The sequence below is a fragment of the Ambystoma mexicanum genome, chromosome 7p (assembly GCF_040938575.1).
Source record: "Ambystoma mexicanum isolate Mex_15411 chromosome 7p, UKY_AmexF1_1, whole genome shotgun sequence".
In the NCBI taxonomy this organism is placed as follows: domain Eukaryota; kingdom Metazoa; phylum Chordata; class Amphibia; order Caudata; family Ambystomatidae; genus Ambystoma; species Ambystoma mexicanum.
The window spans coordinates 187,581,940-187,606,713 of NC_090939.1; the positions used below are offsets into that span (position 1 = coordinate 187,581,940).

The window sequence follows — 24,774 nt, forward strand, 5'->3', positions numbered from 1 at the left end:
AGAGTGTATGTATGAGTTTGCCCCACAGTTGATGGACCACTGTTGGTGCATGGGTGTGGGGTAGGTCTTTCTATTGGAGGACCGAGTTTCTGTGCTCACCTGAATTTAGGATAAGAAGAGGAGTCCTTCAGCCATTCCAACTGATGTGAAGAGGGGCCAAGTATCATGTGTAGGTCTGCAGACGACAGAAGACCCGAGGAAGAATCCTGAAGAGGCCAGGTGGCCAATTCTTGCTGCTGTCCAGGTGGAGCCATGTCTGGCTACTGATCTCAGAAAATGCTCGCTGGTGCTTCGACCCTATGGACTGGTGGGGCCATTTAGTCTCAACGCCTTCTTGTGTTCCTGCATCCTGGAGTCTTCGGAAGTGTCCCTGTGCCAACCAGTGGGCTGACCAACTCTACACCAGAAGCGTCGCCATTCCATGTTTTCGTCCAGAACTTTGGTGGTCTCCAGCTAATTCCATACGTCGCCTTCCTGTGAAGTTTCAGCATCCCAGCAGCCAAGGGTCATCGACTGGAAGGCTCTCTTTGACCGTCATAAGTTAGAAAGTACTTAACTCACCAGTAAACCCCTTTGAAAGTCTACTGGACTGACCTTCACATTCACTCGAACATTTCCCCATTTCCCTAACTTTTTCCCAATTCACAAAAGTACCTGTGAGCATTTTGGTTGGACTTTACAAGTTAGGGTTCCTATTCCTGTGGACTGTTGGTGTAATTGGTTATAGGTCAAAGTTTCGAAAACAAAAGGCACGAATGCTTTTTTTTTTCAACAGTAAAAGGACTGAAAAAAAGGATAGAATGCCCCCGTTTTCTCTTTATAAAAAAGTTTTTTATACATGCTGAACTAAAAAAATATATAAATAAATAAATATTAAAACATTTCGATCCTTTTTTTCGGTTCTTTTGTTTTCGATCAAAAGGTTATTCGGCCCTTTGCAGTTGAACCTTTGACCGAACACCGGTGTAATTGTTAACTACTTAACTTCGCTTTCCAGTATTGGGGGTAAACTGGAAACTTTGCTCTAACAAACTGTTACTGTATATATGTTTTATATTTTTAATATTGTGTGATAATATTATCTGCTCTGTTCTTTTTTCATAGTGTGTTTTTGGGCCTATAATAAATATGGTATTTTTATACAAACCATCTAAGTGTAATACTTGCATATTTTGCTGTTTAGGCTCATTGTGGACCCCTGACCCCACTCACCTCTCCTGAGATTTAGACCTGACCACTGCCCATGCTACCTTTAATGGTTTGGCTAAACTTTAAAAGTTTCCCCTGTTCACTACAGTTAGGGTGGCCTCCTAAAATGTTTCCTGCAGGCCATAGTTTAGAAATCCATCTTAATGTAACGCTCACCTGATTTCCACGGAGGCGCAGGTCTGGCTTCGAGTGCTGATGCTTCTTCTATGGTGAAGCGCAGGACTCTGAAGATGGACAGGAAGGGCCCTCTACTCTGGCTTCTCCGGCTCGCAGGAATATTCCCCTGTGCGTGAAAAGGGAGTATTACCTACTGACTGAGTTATGCTCAAGCCTCCCACTCTCTTCCAACCCTCCACGATACCCTTCCACGATTCCCCGTGAAGTCTCACCTTAGGGTCAGGAAGGATGAGCTCTCCATCCTGCTTCTGATGCAGGGGCGCGTTGAAACCCAGTTACTTCACTGGATTGAGGATTGATGGGAGTTCAGGTAAGCTTGACTATTCAGGTAAGGCTCTGTAAAAGTTCTGTTGCAAGTTCAAAAGTCCAAGCTTAAAAATAATGTTCATTGTCTTTTTGCAGCAAGCGCTAATGCTTATGTCTCTTTTCCCCTTAGGGGCCGGGGTTCGGAATGCCGGAGATATGGCGCCGACCCGAAGTGAAACGTGCAGTTCCAGTTCCAGTAAATGGCAGGTTAGTTCTGGATGAGCGCTCGGGAACTGTCTTTGCATACGCTCATTCAATGTCTTTGTCTTTTTTCCCCATAGGGGCCGGGGTCCGGAAAATGCCTGGAAGCGGCAAGACCCGAAATGAAATGGGAATGACCCAACAGGTAAGTCTTATTCCCTTCCTTCTCTCACCTCTTATTCTTGTCTTTTTCTCTAGGCTCTGGGAAGTGGCTGTGTATCCGGATGATCGCTGCTGAAGATGGAGGAACCCAGGAAAGGTGAGTGAAATGCAGCGCTGCAGCGATCGTAACGAAATGCTTTTAAAAATGTCTTCCCTTTCAGGATTGTCGGTGATGTCTCCGTGGTGCAGATTTAGCTGGTAAGGTCTCTTGTCTCCCTTTGCAGGTGACCCAGGATGCTGACGGGCGTGGCTGAAGTCCAGATGCAGGAGCTGACACGGCGAGCGTCCAGCTGAGAGGAGCAGAACAACACGAAGCGTGAGTTGCTGATCGGGTGTGGTTTAAATAGCTTTGGAAGAAGTTCCAAGTGTGTATCCTTCCTCCGATCAGGTATGTATCCTTCCCCGACCACATCCGGATGGAAAGTAGTCCCACAGGTAAAGTAGTTCCATTCAGGCCTCAAGAGGGCCTGGATGTGGCAGCTTGGTCTGCATCAGGTAAGTGCACATTAAAACACTTGAACATATGTCTAGCTTTATGAGCCTGGCGCCTAAGGCGCCAGGACAGAGGTCCAACATAAGCCTGGCGCCTAAGGCGCCAGGACTGCGTCCAAAGGGCCCCAGCATGGGCCCACTGACACTTCCCTGGGGGAAATGATGCCTGCCTCTGGGGTTGCTGGGTCGGACCTGGCTCCTTGGAGGTAGGCATCATGACACTTAACAACACCAGTTTTTTTCTATTCCGAAAAAAAATGTAATACTCTGCACCAACCACTAGATGGCAGCCTATGCAAAGCATGTGACTCTAAGCAGATACAAACTCCAGAAAGGCAATTACTGGTAGGTAATATTTGTCTTTCACTGTGTTTTACCTTGTTGCTCTCCTTGCGGTCCAAACCCCTATGGTCCCAGGTAGTGGACACCTAAAACATTTCCTTGTCTTTGTCAGCCCTCCTGGCATTGTTAGAAATTGAGTACCTCTGTTATACCATGTTCTTTGTCGATAAATAGTATGTGTAATACTGAATGAAGTAGAAAGCCTATAGCCCTCATTACAGTTTTGCCGGTATTCTGCTGGTAATTCCGGCGGGATACCAGCAAAACTGCCTTACCGTTTCTGCCACCCGATATCCCGGTAATACCAGGATATTACGGGCATTGGAGAAGCCAGTAAATTTCCATTCCACAGAGTCCCATATGATTCCATGGATGGGATTGCCGGAATTACCGGCACCGGTAGTACCAGTGCCATTGATTCTGGGATTTATTTGCCAGTAGAGGCCTGAACTACCGGCAGGTCCGGCCTTGCTGGTAGATCACTGCCGCAACCTGCAAACTTGTGTTTCCCCGGTCCAGAAACAATGCTAGTGCCAGAATTACCAGCATTTCTGGACCAGGAGACTCATAATGAGCCCCTATGACTGAATTCTGTAGGGCATTCATGGATCTGAATATGATGGTAATTACTGTGGGTGTTATCGTCTAAGGGTCTATTCTTAACTTACGCCTGGTAGTCTATATGTAGTGTTTTCCACCCGGTATGGTGCTTGCATTTTAGGATAAAGAGTGGGTTAGGACTTGCATGGCGATTTACTGTTTTTTATCTACACTATGCTCTGCTGCCTGTATATTTCACCTGAGTACCAATTTTTCCTAACAGATATTATGTTGGTGACCTTGTAATAAAAGTGTTAATCAGTATACTCGTGGTGACTATTGGGAAAAATTGTACCTCCCTGGTAACCTTCCTCCCTCCTGAAATTAAACCTGATTGCCCTGCTAACTTACCATAAAAGAGTTTGGGCTTTCCTTTTGGGTGACATATTGTCCTACCATTACGGTAGATGGTTATGCAACCCTCGCCAAATGGTTGTGCAAGAATATCCCTAACGGGAAAATATTATATGTCTAAGAACTATAGAGCTGGTAGTTAGAAATACTATTAGCCAATTTTCCTAATGACACATCAAATTCTTGCAAATGACGCTAGTTAGCTCCTCATTTTGCAACTAAATACTTTGCACCTGTTTTTTCCATAGATGAGATTTAAAAAAAGAAAAGAAAAAAGCTGAACACAAGACACTACAGGAATACATTCTAAATCTCTGCTCGCCATTGTGTCAAAGATAATTGTCACTTTCGTATTCACTTATTTTAATCTTGTATACTTTGAAATCCTACATAATAGCCAGTAGAACTTGGGATTCTTCACGGGTAGAACGACGCATGCAGGGTCACTCGATGCACTTTGATATCAAGTCTGCTGTGAATCCACCAAGTATATACCATGTATGCCACAGGACAGTACCATCTGTTTAGTGGATATGCAATGTTCATTTGATTCAAGAGATATAACATGGAGGAAGATTATAGCACATTTTTAAAGTAGTATCCATGAGACATTATTATCCATATTTTGCATAAAGAGGTCTGGGAAACCCTCTACCGGTACAAACACGGCCCAGAGGGACTCCCAGACCTCTTTATGCAAATATTTGGGTACTTTGGGTTCTCACCCTAGGTTACCAGGGTAATCCAGACGTACCGGTACAAACACGGCCCAGAGGGACTCCCAGACCTCTTTATGCACATTTCTGGGTACTTTGGGGTCTCACCCTAAGTTACCAGGGTAATCCGGCCGTGGACCCCTTGCTCACTGTGCTCAGAGAGGCACAGCTCCACCTCACTGAGGCCCTACTAGGCCGAAACACGTGTCTGGGGTTGCTGTTGGTACTTTTTATAAGAAGAGATTTGCCTAGCATTTCGGTGCTGGACTACCTTTTGGGTGGGACAAAGACTAATATGCCGATGGAAATATCTACTCTGTGAAAAGCACAGTGAGCTAAAGCGTGGTTGAGACTCTCCCGGGGGCTATCCATCCAAGGACAGGTCAATGGGCAGTGTTTGTGCCGGTAGAGATACTCCAAGAACTCTTTATGCAAATGTTTGGGTACTTTGGGTTCTCACCCTAAGTTACCAGGGTAATCCAGACGTGGACCCCTTGCTCACTGTGCTCAGAGAGGCACAGCTCCACCTCATTGATGAGGCCGGACTAGGCCGAAACAAGTGTCTGGGGTTGCTGTTGGTACTCTTGTTCAGAGGAGTTTTGCCTATCATTTCGGTGCTGGACTACCTTCGGCCGGGACAAAGACTAATATGCCTATGGAACTATCTCCTCTGTGAAAAGCACAGTGAACTAAAGCCTGGTTGAGACTCTTCCGGACGGCATCCACCCAAGAACAGGTCAATGGGCTGTGTTTGCGCCGGTAGAGGGACTGCCAGACCTCGTTATACAAATGTTTGGGTACTCTGGGTTCTCACCCTAATTAAGTTACCAGGGTAATCCAGACGTGGACCCCTGGCTCAATGTGCTCAGAGAGGCACAGCTCCACCTCACTGATGAGGCTCGACTAGGCCGAAACACGTGTCTGAGGTTGCTGTTGGTACTCTTGTTCAGAGGAGATTTGCCTAGCATTTCGGTGCTGGGCTACCTTCAGGTGGGACAAAGACGGAAATTCCTATGGAAATATCTCCTCTGTGAAAAGCACAGTGAGCTAAAGTGTGGTTGAGACTCTCCCGGGGGCCATCCACCCAAGAAAAGGTTAATGGGCTGTGTTCATGCCGGTAGAGGGACTCCCAGACCTCTTTATGCAAATTGTTGTTATCCAAGGCAGACATCCCTTCCTAGTCTCCCCATATAGCCTGACTACAAAGCACATGGTGAGATCAGGCTGCACCAGCCATGTGGGGCAACAAGACAATTAAATAAGTGCAAGGCCAACATGCTAATGTGGGTCTTCTTTTTGTTGAAATGGTGCCATTTTGACGACTTACTTCACGGTGCAGCCACAATCTTTCAGAATTTTACGTGAACTAAATGAATATAAATCCAGATTATATGAAAACTTTTTACCCAAAGAAATCCACAGTGGCCGCTACCTAGACATCTTCTTTCAAAAGAAAAAATGTGACCTGTATGGGTGAGTCCCACTATTTCATTGTATACTCACCAGATTTGAATGTCACAGTCAAAGCCTTGGGACAACCACAGAAAATAGACATTGACAGGTGGTTGTTTTAAATTCAGTAATATTCATATTACAGGTGAGGATGGATTGATGAAAGCATGTCAAGTGACACACACAAGTATGAGGATCTGTTTGTTCTGAGTTTTTGGAAGTGTCCTTGGACCCACCGGTGAACTGACCAGCTCTCCCCCGGCTACCTCTCTGCAGCCGTTGATGTTCATAGTGGATCCTTGGAAGTTGGAGGATTTTTAACCTCTACAAGACTCCTGCTCCTGCATTTCCAGCCTTCTTACATCAACGGAAGCTGTGCACAACCTGCTCCTTTTTACATCCCTTGGTGACTCCTCTTGCCATCTGTCTACTTCTCATCCTAGAGGTGTCCGGAGGTTTCCTGTTTTGCAGAAGTCTACATCTTTTCTTCATTTGGTTGTTCAACTGGAAGGTGTCTAGAACCGATTCCTAAGTACTGCAAACGACTGAAACTAAATCCTGCACCGTAAAGTGACTTCTGCACCTGAGATTCTTGGGCCTTCCTCTACCAGACCAAGCACAGAAGATTGTGTACCCAATGGTTTCCAGAACCTCAGAAGTTGTCTCTAAAGAAATCAGAGTCAGGGGAGTAAGTTAACATACCTGTTCCCTGCCCCCCTTTTTTTCCATAGGTTACATGGGCATAAAGTTTTGTCCTTAAACTATTCTTTGCTGACTTTGGTCGGTTGAGGCCTGGTCAAGGATCCCTTCCAAGCCCTATTCTAGTGACTGGGTTTAATGTAGTTTACTTACCCGAACTTTACTTTTTGACTTTATCATACCCACTGGCATCATCCAAATCTTTCAATCTACCTACCAGAAAAGTATGACTTTGGAACTGATGACTTGAGGATGCAAGGCCCTAAGCCATTTTAGGGTTGGACTCATTGAGTGTTAGGGGAACTGTTGTGTGGTTAATCAAGTATCTTTAGTGATGTTCATGCATCTGAATACTTCCCAGTTTTCCATTGGTTATTGAATCATATGATTTAATTCTTCTCCTAAGGGTGAATGTGTATATGTTTTATAGTACGTTTGTGACAATATTTAACTAGAGGTTTTGCTTGCTTTGTGTGTATTTCCAAAGCCTAATAAATCATTGTATATTCTTGTATTTACCTGTCTAAGTAGAATTATTGGTATTACTCTGTATGTACTCATTTTTGTCCTAGACCACTCTCACAGTCCCCCTGAGACAAGGTCTTGCAGCTCTGCTACCTTACCTTGTTTCGGTTTGGATAACATTTCAATTTCTCCCTGTTCACTATAATAGGTTGGCCTCCCAAAATCCTCCCCAAGGTTAATTTTGAAATGCATCTTAACACTCTCACTGTAACATATGGGGTTGACTTTTGGCTTACCTGGTAATCCCTTATATCAAAACTAAAGTGGCCCTTGGCTTAATTGCCTGGTCATCTTGGATACCTGGTCCACTCTGTTCTTGTTTGAGCAATTGTATGTGCACCAACGCATTGTTATCCCTATTCCTTCATTTCATCATCTTCCGAGTATTACATGACTATCCTTAATGAGATGCTGCTTGTCTATACATTAGTTATGTAGTCAGTAGCTGTCACTGGTGTGAGAACATAGGTTTTGCTGACGATTCTTTCCAATGGTATTATCACCCAGCTTGGAGTTATGATTGTAGTATCTGGCTTTGATGTAGGTTCCTAGACTTTTGATCGCCAAACCTGGTATATGATGTGAGTACTGTATCATACATGGCTATACCTATCAATTGATGGTTGTGCTAGGACATATTATAGCCGTGGCTTGCAAGTATCTTTTATAATACCTTTACAAAAGCCAAAACGATTGGCTTTGTCAATGTTTGTTTGTAATGTGAAAGTGGCCTACCATGCTTCTGAGTCTGCACTTACAACATAAACTGTGCAAGTCTAGACTAAATTTGCCCAACTTGACTATTCCGCAGTACTACACATTTTGCAGTGATCAACCAGTAGGCGGTGGTACAACCAGAAGAGACCACGGACGTGCAATTAAACAGTGTTCAGTTGCAACTGCCTGCAGCCCTCTGTGCTCTTTGTTTCATTTGCTCAAGGTTTGTGCAGGCGAGGTGCTAGCGTAATGTTTTATAGCTGGTAATGAAATGTGTGCGTTTGTTACCCTCCCGGTTTGCATGTGCTTTAATAAATCTGCACGTTTAATACATTCACACCGGTTATGTTTGTGTGACCATGTGGCTGCTGGTAGTCTCAATTTGGGTGTTTGTTGCAGTGAAAACTGTAAATTTTAAAATGTTTTGGGCACCGTTATCTTTTGAGGGTTTTTCTTCTGAGTGGAATTGTGGATCCTTTGCTAGTTGTACAGATATCTCTCGCTTGGCATCCACCTTTAACGAGTGTGTATTTCCATCCTATTGAGGAGGTAGCACCAAACCTCAAGCCTTTCTTTTTTTAATCTTTTAATTGCCTTACACCTTCCATTTTACACAAATTGTATGTGTATGATTACATACAAATGTTAATCTAAGTGCATGTAGGCATTCATATTCTTCTCTTTGCCAATGTTATCTTTGCTCGATTGTACGCAATGACTGCTTGGTTGTTTTGATAACTTATAAAAAATCCCTTTGGACCTACCTGTAAGATCAGCAAAGAGGTATATGTAGCTGAATGCATGGACAGACGGAAACACGGTAAATAAAACAAAGCCCATCAACATTCTCCTCATGTAATTTGAATCCTGGTATGTTTTCTAACATCTTTGCACCCCATTTTCGGTACTGATTTGTGTTCCAATTGCATCTGTTTTCTTGCTTCCCTTGGCTACTAGGCCACCTGGTGGGCTTGTGCTGTGCAGCCCCTCCTCTATCTCCCACCTCACCTATAGCACTCACCATCTCCCCTATCTTTTCTAAGGGCTATACTATCACCTATCCTCCCTCTCTCACGAAGTCTGGAAGAAATGAAGCTTAAAAAAGACATCCTGACAATTAACCTTTGCCTACCTATCGCGGACACCTATGTCAGTGCAACTTCCCTACAGATTTTCACTGATATCCTCTTTTCTGTCACCTCTCCAGATCTATGGACTCCTCATCTTATCTCTCCTCTCACATCTTCACCCATTAATGGTGGCACTAGATGGGAAGTACTCTTGGTGGGCTTCTCATCATCCAGGTGTATCATTAATGTATATCCTCAACCCAACCTCCACCTCTTGGACTGGCGCTTGCTGTCCCTCGTCAACTCCCTTCCCACACCTGCTACTCCTTCTTCCACTCTCTCTGTCCCCCCTCCTCCGACTGGTGTACCACGCTTCTGTACCCCTCCTCCTAATATAACCTTCAAAGGCATTTCCCTCTTGCATCTAGCCACGCTTAATGCTCGCTCTGCTATCAATCACTCTGCTGACATCTGCCTCCTCCTTGAAGACCTTGATATCCTCGGTGTTACCCAGATGTGGTTCAATGCCTGCTCAGACACTACTTTTGACTCGCTTCTCCCTGATGGCTATAAAATCATCTTGCCCTAATGCCGTGCCCTAACCGCGCTGGCAGTGGGGTTGCCCTGATCTTCCCTGAGTGGGTCCTTTCTTCCCTCATACCAACCCAACCTTACTCTTCCTTCAAGTGCCTGGTTTGCAAACTGGTCATCTCTCCCACTTCCACCCTGACCATATCCACTATCTACAGTCCACCTAGCGCTGCGCTACCACCCTGGTCCACTCTGAACGAGCTGATTTCTCCTCCTCTCTCCTCACATCCACTCCTAAACTCCTTTTCCTGGGTGACTTCAACATCCACCTTCACTCCTCAATCACAGCACCCACTCTCTTCTGTGACCTCTGCACCTCACTCTTCCTCTTCCTTCTCCCCTCTGATCCTACCCTATCGACTGGACACACTCTCACTGCCCTCATCCACACTGATCTCTTGCTCTCCTCCCCACTCACCACCCCACTCTTCTGATCAGATCATTTTCTCCTCTCCTCTCACCTGGGCCCTCTCTGCATCTGACTGCACCTCCCCCAGCCCTGTCAACCTCGTTCACGAACATCCATCCGATGAGACAATTGTCAGCTGCTGCCTTCGCATCCACCTTCATCACCCTCTCTCCACACTGCAGACTCTACCTCTGACTCCACTCTAAGCAACCTCCATCTTGCCATCACTAAAACTCTTGACATTCTTGCCCCAGTCATGAGGATCCACCTGAAACATGCCTCCAAGAGTAACACCTGGTACGACTCTGAACTTGCAACCCTGAAACACAAGTGCAGAGCTGCGAAACGGAAATGGCAGACCTCAGCCTCACCCTCTGACAAACTGGTCTGTCACCTGCTACAAAGGTAATACGACTTTCCATTTGCTCCAAGAAAAGGGCCCACATCTGTTAGGGAGAATTTAAATTTTTAGTGCTGGATTCCTCCCATCTTAATGATCCCCAGCTCTTTTGCTGGACTTTAGGAAATTTTTATTTTAACCCCTGAGTGAGTTTGACCTGTGTTTTGACATGAATTAGATTGTGTTTTTTACTGTTTTTGGAGTCTGACAAACTCCATAGGCATCTAATTTTTTGTATGGTGACACACAGCACCTTCAGTGCCGTGTCACAGAGAAATCCTTTTAGATTTCTCTTAAGGTTTAAATACATTTTCTTGGGTGAACTACAGTTCCCAAGAATAGTAAAGTGAAATTGACTTTACTTACCATTTCTCTGTGTAGCTCAAGCAGCCACCATCTTATGTGGAGTACTGGGGGATTACCTAGTAGCCCCTTATCCTACATTCTCATGTAACTTTGTATGTTACTCTCACTGATTTAAATGGCTGGTGTAACGCTCACCTGGTATCCACGGGGACGTCACTCAGCCTGTTCTGACCTATTACGACCTCGAACCCTTCACTGGAGGCTATTCGACTGGAGACTGGGCCTTGTTTTCTTGGATAGTGTGCTCTCCATCCTGCTTTCAGCGCAGGGGCGCGTTGATTGATGCGGGCTCGTTGCTGCCTAGTTACTTCACTGGCAAGAGTCCGACAGGTAAGTATGAGTCTTTTGAACAGTTCTCCAACTTCGTTCCTTTCCTTCCTTAGATGATGGCCGGCGTCCGGGGATGGCGGCGTGCTGCTGAGATGAGTAGCGCTGAAGGTGAATGAGAGCGTGATGCGCGATGCACCCCTTTCGTATTTGCATTGAACTGAGTTATTTTTCTGTGTCTTTTTGGTGCCGCGAAGTTTTCAGCGTGGATGCCGGTTATGAAGAACAAATGCGGTGGGTAAGCGCGGTATGCAGCGCCTCTAGATGTTTCCACGCTAACCTGGAATGTCTTTTCCCTCTTGCAGATGGATGAGAAGTTCCGGAGACAGAGTTCCCCCAGAGCGGCTGGGATTCAGGTAAGCGTTTGAAGCTCGTACAGTATTTAAAAAGAAGCGAAGATTTGCAGAATGCTTACTAATGCCTTTTTTCTGTTCTTTTCCCTTTTCCTTAGGAAGCGGCGTGCCGGGATGGGAATGATACCGCCGAAGATGCCCGCAGAACAGAAGAAGCGATGAATGATGGGCAGAAGCACTGCAAGGTAAGGCTGTTCCTAACAGTGTTCTTGTTCTTGCAGGATCTGAGCACAGAAGAAAGATGCAGGCCTTCTGGAGACCGATCCGAACACGGTGAGTGTCACGCTGCAGGTGCAGAAAACGCAAAGCATGTTTCTCTGCCTGGGTGTGGCTTAAATAGTCTCTGGGTATCCCAGGTGTCTCTGGGCTGAACCACACCCAAAAGACTAGACCGCACATGCAGTTCTGGGAACCGAAATATGTGGGGGCATCCATCTTGTCCCCATCAATGCACTACAAGTCCAATCCCCAATGTTATCCTATGGGAGTGAGTGAGTCTGGTGCCACAAGCGCCAAGTCTGACTCCAAGTGGGTCTTTGGAGGGATGGAGAGGCCCTTGAGGGCCATGTAGGTGATCGTGGCCTGGCTCTCAAGGTGGCTCTTCTGTCTGGTCCTGGTTTGGTTGGATGGTTTTGATGAAATCGTCTAAGCAAGCGAGGTGCATGGATGTACTCACAAGGCTCCCATGTCCTGTCTTGTGGACCATACCCCTTCCGGTCTTCCGGTCTACTAAGTAGTATAATTTGGATCTGACGTACTTAGAATCTAGGTTGCCCTTGAATTCGAATTCTGGCTCCCCGGCGACTACTACTGGCTGTGGTGGCGTTGCTACCTGGGTCCCAGGTTGAACAGGTTTAAGGAGAGACACGTGGAACACAGGATGAATCTGCATGTTTGACGGCAAAGCTAGTCTGACCACCACAGGATTTGTCATGGAGGTGACGGTGAAGGGACCCAGGTATCTTGGACGGAAGTTCGGGCTCCTTTAATGGACACGTGTTTAGACGCCAGCGAGACTTTGTCTCCCACTTGGTAGTTGGGGGCCTTTGCTTGGTGTTGATCAGCAAACTTCTTTTGGCGATTCTTAGCTTGAAGTAGGTGTTCAGATGCCCTTTTAAAGGTTTGAGAAATGGTCGTGTGCAAGGTTTTGACTGCTGGCATTTCCAGGGTTGTAGGAACGTCCAACTCAGAAGTATGTGGGTGCCTGCCATACATGGTGTAAAAGGGTGTCTGCCCAGTGCTGGTGTGTAGGGAATTATTATAAGCATATTCAGCTATCCATAATAGGTCGAACCAGCTTCCTTCAGCTTGGTGTAACATGCAACGCAGATACTGCTCGAGCGTCTGATTTGTCCTCTCAGTTTGACCATCAGTTTGAGGATGGTGACTGGTGGATAGCCGGATGTCGATCTGGGCCATAGAGCAGCATTTTCTCCAGAAGTTAGATGCGAATTGAGTTCCTCGGTCTGAGACCAAAACTGAAGGAAACCCATGGAGCCGTACGATGCCTTCAAGAAATACCTTTGCCAGAGTGGAAGCATTTGGGAGCCCCTTAAGAGGAATGAAATGTGCCAATTTTGAAAATGGGTCCATGACCACAAGAATAGTGTTAAACCCTTGACTGTGTGGTAAGTCAGTAATAAAATCGAGGGACAACGTGTGCCAGGGTGTTGGTGGGATTTCCAATGGTTGTAATAGCCCAGCCGGTTTCTGCTTGGATGACTTGTTTTGAGCACACACTCCACAAGATAGGATGAATTGGATAATGTCTTTACGCCACGTGGGCCACCAATAATTTAGTTTTACCTTGGCTAGGGTTTTAGCGATTCCAGGGTGGCCCTCGATCAAGGAATCATGATAACCGGGCATGACTTGTTCTCGTAGTTCTTCGTTTGGTAAGAATAAACGATTCCTGAAGTAGGGCAACTGATCTTTTATCATGTAATGTTCTCCTTGTGCACTACACGCGTGTAATTGTTCCGGACTCATCAGGTTTTGGATTTCTTCATGTAATTCTTTCTGAGTTATGGTTGCTGTGATTCCTAGGAGCTTGTCACTCGGGATGATTGCTATTGGGTCAGGGGTCTGATACCCTTGCTCTTCCACCTCCATACGGGAAAGGGCATCAGCCTTCCCGTTTTTCACCCCTGGTCGAAATGTAATCACGTATTCATATTCAGCAAATAAAAGAGCCCAACGTAGTTGACGTGAGGATTGGGCCTTTGCCGTTTTTAGGTAATGGAGGTTCCGGTGGTCAGTTATTACGGTGATCGTGTGTTTGGCACCCAAGAGGTAGTGCCGCCATGCCTTAAAGGCTGACTTAATGGCCAGGAGTTCTTTGTCTGTGATAGCGTAATTGAGTTCAGGGGGTGTGAATTTACTCGACCAGAAGGCAACAGGGTGTAACTGGCCCGTTTCGCGGTCCTTTTGTGAGAGGATGGCTCCCATAGCTATGCTTGAGGCGTCCGTTTCCACCAGGTATGGGAGATGAGGGCGAGGGTGGCGTAAGATTGGGGAATATGTTAATCTTGCTTTGAGTTCCTGGAAAGCCTCATCAGCTTCTGTTGTCCACTGGAACTTTTTGTTGCTTTTCCTTAGTAATGACGTGATGGGATGCACGATTTGCGAAAATCCTGGGATGAACCGGCGGTAGAAGTTTGCAAAACCCAGCATACTTTGAACCCCTTGAATGAATTTGGGGATGGCCAGTTCAGGATAGTATCTACCTTGTGTACATCCATTCGGATTCCGTTCGGGCTGAGAATAAAGACCAGGAATTCCACCTCGGAGACGTGGAATGAGCACTTTTCGAGCTTGGCGTAAAGCTGGTGATGACGGAGTTTCTCCAATACGGATCGGACGTGTTTAATGTGGTCCTGCTTTGATGCGGAATATACTAGGATATCGTCCATGTACACTAGAGCACAGACATCAATCAATTCCCGTATGACATCGTTCATGAAGTGTTGAAATGCAGCAGGCGCGTTGCAAAGGTCAAAGGGCATTACTTGATATTCGTACAAGCCGTATTTGGTGCGAAAAGTGGTTTTCCATTCGTCCCCCTGTTTTACGCGAACAAGGTGATATGCCCCCCCTCAGGTCTATTGTGTAGATTTGGGCATCTTTGACTTGATCAAGCAATTAAGGGATCAGTGGCAGGGGGTAGCCATTTTTTACGGTAATCTGGTTCAGTGCGTGATAGTCGATGCACGTTCTCAAGTCCCCCTCCTTTTTCTGTATGAAGAATAGAGGACTGGCTGCTGGAGACTTCGAGGGACGGATGAACCCGTTGGCCAGGTATTGGTTAAGATAGGCCTTCAGATGCTGGTTTTCTGGTTCCGTAAGTGCGTAAATCCGCCCAAAAGGGATTTGTGCACCGGCTATCAGGTCGATTTAGCAATCGTATGGTCTATGCGGTGGCAGGGTATTAGCCTGTTCTTTCTGAAAGACATCTTGAAAGTCCTGGTATTCACTTGATAGGGTGCCGATTGCCACAGTCGCAAGCGTGGAGGTTCTGGTGTCTATTGGTTGTTTATCTTGGCGATAACGTGTGGGCGCAAGTCTCGGGAAAGGCCAATTCTTTTTCTCGCCAATCGATTCGAGGATTGTGAGCTACCAACCACAGCATTCCCAAAATCAACCGGAACTGTGGTGCCTTAATGAGGTCAAAAACGATAGATTCTTGATGTCCATCCTGGCAGTGCATTGGGATACTGGACCAGAAGCTATTTCCGTGCCGTCGACAGTGGTAACAGTGTCAGTGGTTGATTTAGGGCGTAACGGAAGCCCCATCTTTGCTGCAAGATCCTGGTCAATGTAATTCCCAACGGCTCCACTGTCTATATACGCTCTTACTGCGTGCATTCGAGATGGTTGTTGGTGATTGATCAAGACCACAGATCGTGCAAAATGCGAGGTCTGTAGTTCACTTTCTTAGCTCGATAAGTGGACCCCTACACTTGCCGGGCTGGAGAGTTTTATGATTCCTTGATGGTATCTTCCTTGTCCGTGGACCCTACCGTCCTCCTCAGTGGTTTCACAGGGCACTCTTTAAGGAAATGACCTGACCTTCCACAGTACAGACATAACTGCTGCTGTCTCCTTTTATCCCTTTCCGCTTTAGTCAAGGGGGATCTGACCCCCCTGATTTGCATTGGTTCTCAGGAACCTTCCATAGTTATTGTTCTGTGTACGCACATACATAGGGTGAGGGTCCGGTCTGGTTCGATCTGCTCTTCGGTCCTGCAACCTATGATCCAGTTGAACAACAAGGTCAATGAATTCTGAGCAGTCTTTCGGGGGGTTCACTGCTTGGGCGAGAACATCCTTGAGCTCCTCCCGCAACCCCCGATGAAATAACGTGGTTCTCTTCTCCACTGGCCATTCTACTTCAACTACGAGTCTATTGAACGTGGCTATGTATGTTAATAGGTCTTGATTCCCTTGGCGTAGGGACAGAAGTTCGTTGTCTAATGCTTGCCCATGAGTACGACGGGCGAACAGCTTTTCCATCTCCTGCTGAAAGCCCCTGAAGTCATGCAGCAAAGGATCGTCTTGGGCCACAAAGGGTACAGACCAGTCCGCGGCGCTACCACTCAGGTAGGATAGCACAAAAGCGACCCGTAATTGGTCATTCGTAAAGGCCCCTGGCCTACAAAGGAAGTGCAGGCGGCACTGGTTCATGAATGTTGCAAACCTCTTGGGATCCCCCGTAAATCGTTCGGGCGGGGCCAAAGGAACTGCCCCAGGAAGGGTTATCTGAACGGGATTGGCTGATGGCGCTGGCATCGAGGGCACGCTTCCCGGCAATGGTGCATGCCCTGCTTGTGACTGGAGAAGTTGCCGGCTTAAATCATCAGTTGGTTCTTTGGCTACTATTAGCTCTCTCCTCAGGGTGTTGGTCTCCTGCCTGGCTGCATTTACTTCGGAACGTAGCTGCCCCAACATGTGGCCTAACTGGTCGGTTTCTGATGTTTCCATGACGCCCAGGTGGATTTTGATGTGAGGCTTTGCGTTCTGTAATGCTCACCTGGTATCCACAGGGACGTCACTCGGCCTGTTCTGACCTCTTACAACCTCAAACCCTTCTCTGGAGGCTATTCGACTAGAGACTGGGCCTTGTTTTCTTGGATAGTGTGCTCTCCATCCTGCTTTCAGCGCAGGGGCGCGTTGATTGATGCAGACTCGTTGCTGCCTAGTTACTTCACTGGCAAGAGTCCGACAGGTAAGTATAATGAGTCTTTTGAACAGTTCTCTAACTTTGTTCCTTTCCTTCCTTAGATGATGGCAGCGTCTGGGGATGGCGGCATGCTGCTGAGATGAGTAGCGCTGAAGGTGAGTGAGAGCGCAATGCGCGATGCACCCCTTTTGTATTTGCATTGAACTGGGTTCTTTTTCTGTGTCTTTTAGGTGCCGCAACGTTTTCAGTGTGGATGCCGGTTATGAAGAACAAATGCGGTGGGTAAGCACGGTATGCGGCGCCTCTAGATGTTTCCACGCTAACCTGGAATGTCTTTTTCCTCTTGCAGATGGATGAGAAGTTCCGGAGACAGAGTTCCCCCAGAGCGGCTGGGATTCAGGTAAGCGTTTGAAGCTTGTACAGTATTTAAAAATAAGCGAAGATTTGCAGAATGATTACTAATGCCTTTTTTCTGTTCTTTTCCCTTTTCCTTAGGAAGCGGCGTGCTGGGATGGGAATGACACCGCCGAAGATGCCTGCAGAACAGAATAAGCGATGAATGATGGGCAGAAACGCTGCAAGGTAAGGCTGTTCCTAACGGTGTTCTTGTTCTTGCAAGAGCTGAGCGCAAAAGAAAGATGCAGGCCTTCTGGAGACCGATCCGAACATGGTGAGTGTCACGCTGCAGGTGCAGAAAACGCAAAGCATGTTTCTCTGCCTGTGTGTGGCTTAAATAGTCTCTGGGTATCCCAGGTGTCTCTGGGCTGAACCACACCCAAAAGACTAGACCGCACATGCAGTTCTGGGAACCGAAATATATGGGGGCATCCATCTTGTCCCCATCAATGCACTACAAGTCCAATCCCCAATGTTATCCTATGGGAGTGAGTGAGTCTGGTGCCACAAGCGCCAAGTCTGACTCCAAGTGGGTCTTTGGAGGGATGGAGAGGCCCTTGAGGGCCATGTAGGTGATCGTAACCTGGCTCCAGCCTGACATCTTGGAGGGCTGGGGACATGAGGGGCAGGAATCATGACAGCTGGTGGCAGTGGTTTACTTTTTCCTACCATTGTGCTTTTCTACCGCAGGCTGAACCTTCAGCTGCAGTGCAGCACCCATGGGGAGCCATTTTGCCAAAATGGACTCTGTCTTCTTATTTTCACCATTTTCTGTTTGTGAGGTCTTTCTTGGGTTTTACTCTGTGCGTCGAGCATATTTGAGCCCTTTGTTTGTCCTGCCTCTGGCTCCACTGAGTCTGGAAGGGCAGGATGTGAGGGAGGTTCCCGAAACTCCCCTGTCCTTTGTCTCCAGGAATGCCTGAATGCAACCAGTCCTGATTGGCTGGCTGACTGTCCTTTCAAGACAGCCACCCTGCTGTGTGATTGACAGCCTAGGCTGTGTATGAATGGGAGAAACCTGCTTAAAAGGCGAGGGTTTTGGAACTAGAGTTAGAGTCGACCACTGGGAGAAAGACCCCACAAAGAAACCGTGAACGAAGCTTGCTGCATCCTCTTGACCTTTGAAATTGCCCGGTGAAACCCTGCTGCTATGCTGAAACTCTGTTTTCAATTCGACAGAGAAGCTTCGGACGGAACAACTTCTCCCCCTGGGTTAGTGGGACCAACGAACCCAGAGACGAACTCTGCTGGACCATCTTCCCTTAATGGCTGTACTTCTACGCTGCTGCAAGAACTGAGTGCCAGGGGTTGAAACTGAGTGCCAGGGGTTGAATAATCCGTAGTCGAGTGCAACGTTTGAAATCCGGCTAGAAGCTCCAGGAGACTCTGGAGGATCCTCTAGAAGCAGGACGACCAGATCTCGAATCCCCTCACCAGAGTTCAGAACCCAAGGAGTGAAGGAAGCCCATCCGGTATCCGAGATCCATGACAGTGCTGTTTACTAAGCGCTGAAACCGTGAAGTGCCGCTGAACTGAAAAGAGCCCGTAGCTCCTGGCGACCTCCGAAGTACCGCCGCCAGAGCCCTCTAGATGTCCTCCCTCTTGTCCCCACGACTGACGCTCATGAACACGAGGTCTGCACCGCTGTAGCAAGACTGAATCCAGATGGACCACTCTTCTTCAAAACAGAGGTACTGTTTAGGCTTGGGGTGCCTACCTCATTGTCTTTTAGCTGTGCTTTTCTCAGTTGGGAATTGCAGTGGCTTACCTTTAGAGTTGATTCCAACCCCCTTTTCACAGACTTAACAGCTTGTGAGCCTACAAGTGATTTTCTACAAACTCTCTTACTTTGTGCAAGACTGTTTCTGATCTAAGAAGTGCCTTAGCTCCATAGACTGTACTCCAATTGACTTTGGCTGTCCTGGCTCCCTGAATACTTTCTAGTTCATTTACTTTTATATTGTTTGTCCCTCATAGGGGGTAGCTTGTCGTGAACTGTTACTGCTGGGAAAGGCTGGTCTAGATTTCACTGGACGATTTAGTTGTCCTCACATTTACTGAGAACCTGTTTAACCTTTTCCTTCCTTAAACCTTTCCTTTCTGCAACCTCAGAATCTGCAAAGTAACTAGTGTGATATATAAATGCCATTACTGTCCTTGTGAATGAAGTCACCTCAAGGTGTAGGAATTGTGGAAGAAGCATATCCAAAGGTTATCCACTAACTTGTTCTGATTCTGATAAGTAATTTAAAATTCTATTTACATTGTTACATGAATTGCCTTTTTAAAGAACGCTTATTTGAAAATTGAAGTTAATTATACAAATAACTATTTCTAACAGAAACCTTGAGTGTACGTGTTATTGGCTACTTGTATTTATGGATTTCACTTGTACAGCTCTACAGCTCACATTTACCCCTCTCCAGATACGCCTAGCTGCTCAGTCACACTACCAACTTGTGTAGTACAGACCTATACGAAATGGTGGGTTACCTAATACCAAGCAGGTAAGAGTTGCGTAGTCTCTCACAGTGTGACTACATCAATTCTTACCTAACAACATCCAGACTCGTGCTCTGGTGCATCCAACAACACAGCTGAACTCTTTAAAATCTGCAAGGAACTAGCCAACCCTTCCTCAGTCTCCATCTCACCTCTTCCCTGCCAGGCCCTCTGCAATGCACTGGCCACACACTTCACTGCAAAAGCTCAGGACATCCTGAGCACCCTCGCTTCTCTTGCCCCCTCCCCTTCCCCTGCCCTCCTGTCACCTACGGCGTCCCATCCCCCCTATGCCTTTCTCTCCTCCATCATCCAACAAGGTCACTAGAGTTGTCTACTCTATAAAGGTCTCCTCCAAACAGGTCTCCCCCTGTTCTTCCAGAACTATTAAGGACAATATTGCCTCTCTTGCCCCTGCACTTGCCGATTTCTGCAATCACTCTTTTGCTACTAGGTCTTTCCCCTCTTCCCTCAAGCACTCTCTTCTGCTCCCCCTCCTGAAAAAACCTTCTGCAGACCCGTCTTGTCCGGCTACCTACCGCCCCATCTCCATCAATCCCTTCCTTGGGAAACTCTTGGAGAAGCTGGTCTTACCCCGACTGACCCAGCATACTGAGCTTGTTGGTTGCCTACACGACCATCAATCTGCATTCCGAGCATCCAGAAGCACGCAACTGCTCACCAGTGAAGAACTGCTCGCATCTCTTGTTTCTAACTCTCCTGCCATTCTCATTCTCATTCTACTTGGTCTCTCTTCTGCATTTGACACGGTCAACCACTCCATCCTCACAAAACAGCTCCACAAAGCAGCTCCGCAATACCCTAGGTATCTTGGAGCGGGCACTGGACTGGCTGACCTCCTTCCTCAATGACCGTCCCATTGCAGGTTATCCTGGGCTCTTTCTCCTCTCTCACCTCTATCTCCACCTGTGGTGTCTCCCAGAGCTCCAACCTTTCTCCCTGTCTCTTTAACATCTTACTTGCCCCGCTTGCACACCTAATTTCCACCTACTCCCCTTGCTTCTAGTGCTATGCAGATGACAAACTCTTATTCAAACTTCCCTCCAATCCTCTCTTTACCTCCTCGATCATTCCTGACAGCCTATCTACCATCCAGTCCTGGTGTGCCTCCAGTGATCTCTGCCTCAATGCCAGCAAGACTGAGATCCTTCCCATTGGAACTCCTGCTCTCTTTCTTCCCCTCACTCTAGCTACCCTCTATGGATTCTCCCCCTTCTCCTTCATCTGAAGCCAAAAACCTTGGAGACATCTTTGACTTCTCTTTCCTACCTCCCTCACATCCAGGACCTTGCCAAGAAGGCCCACTTTCAACTCTACCTACTCAAAGGAATCATTCCTTTCCTCACTTTTCCCCAGAAGCTCAATGTCTCTAGAGCTCTGGAACTCTCTATGCTCGACTACTGCAATAGCCTCTTCCTTAATCTGCCCTTTTCCTCTCTATGTCCCCTCCAGCTAATCCAGAATAGGGCTGCAAGACATATCCTTGGCCTCAAATCCAGAGACTGCATCTCTCCAGCCCTAAAAACTCTCCACTGGCTCCCTGTTGCTGCAAGGATCAAATTCAAATCCCTTTGCATCATCCATAAGGCTGTCTGAGGCCGGGGACCACACTACCTACAACTGGCTCTCACTAAATACACTCCCTCCAGATCTTTACGTTCCTCCGGCACCAACTCTCTGCGTGTCAAGCAATTTACTAAACGGCGAGCTGGTGGACAATCTCTTTCCTCGGCTGGCTCCCTCCTATGGAACAGCCTCCCCCTTCCTCATCATCTTGAGGCGGATCTCCTCAAATTACGGAAGCTCCTCAAGACTTTCCTTTTCACCCCCCCCCCCCGCCTCCTTTGCTTAACCCCATATTTGCTGAGATTGGTGACCTGGGCCTTTATGTGTCCACCTAGGTCTTGGCCTCCCACCCCAATCACCTTCAGTCTCCCCCCACTCCCAGCACTTGCCTTAGGTGCCCACTGGCCTGTGCTATCACAGGCCTGCACTTATTTATTGACAGTCACTTAACAGTTTGCAACTTACTCCCCAACACTTCCTTCCTTGTTACTCCTAGCACTTACCCCTCCCCCTACCTCACCCCTCTCTCTCTCTGCACTTGCACGCTCTGAGTGCTCACAGCGCCTAGTAGGACCGCCTCTCTCATTGTTATATCTGCCTTTCATTCCCATGTTCCCCCCTCTATTGCCCTGTAGGTGCTTTGAACCACAATGTACTTGATTTATAAGCGCCTCACAAATGCACAATAAATACATGTATAAATACATGTAATAATGATGTTATTAGACCTTTGTGTAATGAGCTGCTTTTCTATTCCCAGGGATTCTGACTAAACCTGATTTAGTTGACAAAGGCACAGAAAAGGACGTTGTTGACATCGTAAAAAATATCACAATTTCACTGAAAAAAGGATACATGATAGTCAAGTGCCGTGGTCAACAGGAACTACAGGATAAACTTTCTCTGAGTGAAGCAATAGAGAAAGAGAAGAAATTTTTTGAGGAGCATGACTTTTTTAGGTAATCAGCAAATGTTTTTTTGAATTTTTCTTTTTTTACATGTGTATTGTTATTTTTCCTACATTGGTTTCTTTCTATAACTGGAATATTGTGTAGATTACTTTTAACCATTAGGTGAACTTCATTATCCTTAGGTCTCTTTTCCTCCTCCCAGTCTTTACTTTTGCAGTGGAGGTGCCTTTTCCACCAGTAATCATTTCTAATACATTTTTTTCCCTGCCCACACCCCCTACATCAATGTCATAAATCCTACCATCTCAGTTACAATCCATCTGTTTTTCTTTTATTTATTTATTTATTTTATTAATTTTTAAAACTCTTTATTGTTATACAACATATAATAACCGCTGTCCAGTCATTTGGTCGAAAGACAAATGGTCGACGGAATTTGGTCGAAAGCCAAATGGTCGAATTTTTTTTTATTTATATATATATTTTTTAGGTTTTCGTTTAGGGAAAAAAGGGTTTTTTAGAAAAAAAGGGGGTTGGGGGTGGGGACCCCCCCCCAAAAAAAAAGTGAAAATACAAAAAAACAACAAAATTCCACCATTTGTCTTTCGACCAAATGGTGTCGACCATTTGTCCTGTCAACCTTTTTTTTTCGATCAAATGACTGGTAACCATAATAACCAATAACAAATATCACCACACACAGTCTTGCACTTCGCATTGGGGTGCGGCACGTCATTATCCACTATCCTGGCACCCTTCCATGGCCGTTCTGGCACGGATCACTGGTGAATCAGCACAACTATAATTTGTCCTCTCAGAGTCATCCGATACCTGGTTTAGGCCCCTATCTGCAAGATTGCCTCCTAATGAGGGTGTTGTTCAGTTGCAACTGGGTTCTCGTCAACGTTTTCTAACCCACTTAGGTCCTCTGTATCATTTGCGTCTCTATTTTCAAACAGTTCCTGTATCAGTGAGTTCCATGCAAGTATCTTATTTCCACTTTCACCTTCCCCTCTTTGCAGTGCTCTGGTCCATACTGTAATTTCAGATAGTGTCCATTTCTTCAAATCGGTCCACCATGCCTCTATGTTCGGGCCCAAACTGGATTTCCACGCCATTGCTATGCAACGCTTTGCCAGAATGCTCATTAAGTCTTTCATTTTAGAATGATGTGTCTTCTGTTTCCCGCATCTTGGAACCAGGCCCAACAGGTAAGACTCCGGAGTCTACGCTTGCAAGTGGATTCCACCCTATGCCGCTTTTGCCTTAATGTCCTCCCAGAATTTTGTTATCACTGGCCGGCCTAGAACATGTGTATCATGTCTGCATTTTCCATTGCGCACCGTGGGCAGTTTCGGTTTTCCATGCCTCCAATGGTGGACATTCTGTTGGGGGTAAGGTATGCTCTGTGCGTGAGATAAAGCTGTGCTTGTCTAAATCTCGCATTCTAAAAGACTTTCTTTGTGTACCTTAGGGATCTGGACCATTCCTGGTCAGTGAAGGTCTTCTGGAGTTCCGCTTCCCATCTCCCTCGAGCCGGCAGTTCTTGCGTGTTGTTACCTTTCAAAAGCTGTTTGTAGAGCCTGGAGACTGTATGTCCCCCTTCTGACACATTGTACCAATCATCTAGCGCCCACTCAGTTTTGCGCCTTTGGATAGTTCTGGCCATCTCTTTTTGATCGTCTGGACCATGCTGTTGTACATTATGAATTGACCCTTGTGTATGTCGCAATCATCCATAAGGTTTCGGAATTCCACCCATTGTCCTTCTTTCCACAGATCTCCAATCTGAGCTACTCCCTTGCCTTCCCAATGCCTCTGATAAGTCGCAAGGGTCTCTGTTTGGGTGCCGGCCAGTCCTGCGAGGGGAATATGCATCGAGCAGGGGTCTCAGATCCCTTGGGCCTGCCATGCCTTCTTCCATGAGGCCAGGCCCAGCCTAACCATGCTTGGGAGGGTTCTGGTTAGGGACTTATCTATCCATAATCTTTCTCTTAGATAGTACTGCCATAGCGCAGGCTGGAATAACAGTGAGTCTATGGATGTGTCATCTCCCAGCCATCTAACCACAAATTGCAGCTGCCCTGCCAGGTAGTAGCATTCAAAGTCTGGCAATCTGATCCCTCCCAATTCATAGTCCCTTTGTAAAGTGTTTAGGGCTATCCTGTTCCTCCCCTCTCCCACAGGAATTCCCGTGCCCTTGTGTTTAGCTGTTTAAAGAATGTTCCTGGTATGTCCTAACGTATATTTGTAAAGTAGTTTCTGATGCTTGTGAATCTGTTTAGAATCACATGCTGTGCACATAGTCTGACATCTAGTGGTAATCGCAGAGTATTGCATCTTGTCTTTCGAGGATCGAAAGGGGACGTCGACATGGGCGGGCCTGTAACACTATCCCTAACGTGACGTGTAGTGTACCCAAAATCCCTCACACGTCACGATCCCTCAGATAGTTTTTTCAACCCAGCTAGCTGGTCGCCTTATGTGGAGCTCTTACCTATTGCAAAATTACTATATTTACGACCTCCGGTCATTTATATATTATTTGTCCCCTCCTCGACGATTACTTCCTGACCACCGCCGAGGACAGCGAAACAAGCTTTGATGGCTTGGGCTCCGATCGACGCTGTCGATCGCATGGCCGGGCCTTCTGGCTTGCCTATACAGTAGGGAGAGTGGGGTCTGGGAGTTTCTATTCTTTTCAAGAATGTCTTTCCTTCTCCCCTCTCTT

At 46.6% G+C, this 24,774-nt stretch overlaps 1 protein-coding gene across 1 annotated transcript in view; it reads left to right on the forward strand.

Moving 5' to 3' along the window:
• LOC138525817 (interferon-induced GTP-binding protein Mx1-like) overlaps positions 1-24,774 on the forward strand; it is a 1,137,278-nt gene that overhangs the window by 314,654 nt on the left and 797,850 nt on the right. The window contains exon 5 of the mRNA XM_069636045.1: positions 21,893-22,091. Coding sequence (XP_069492146.1) covers positions 21,893-22,091 — 199 coding nt within the window. The remainder of the gene's footprint in view (positions 1-21,892; positions 22,092-24,774) is intronic.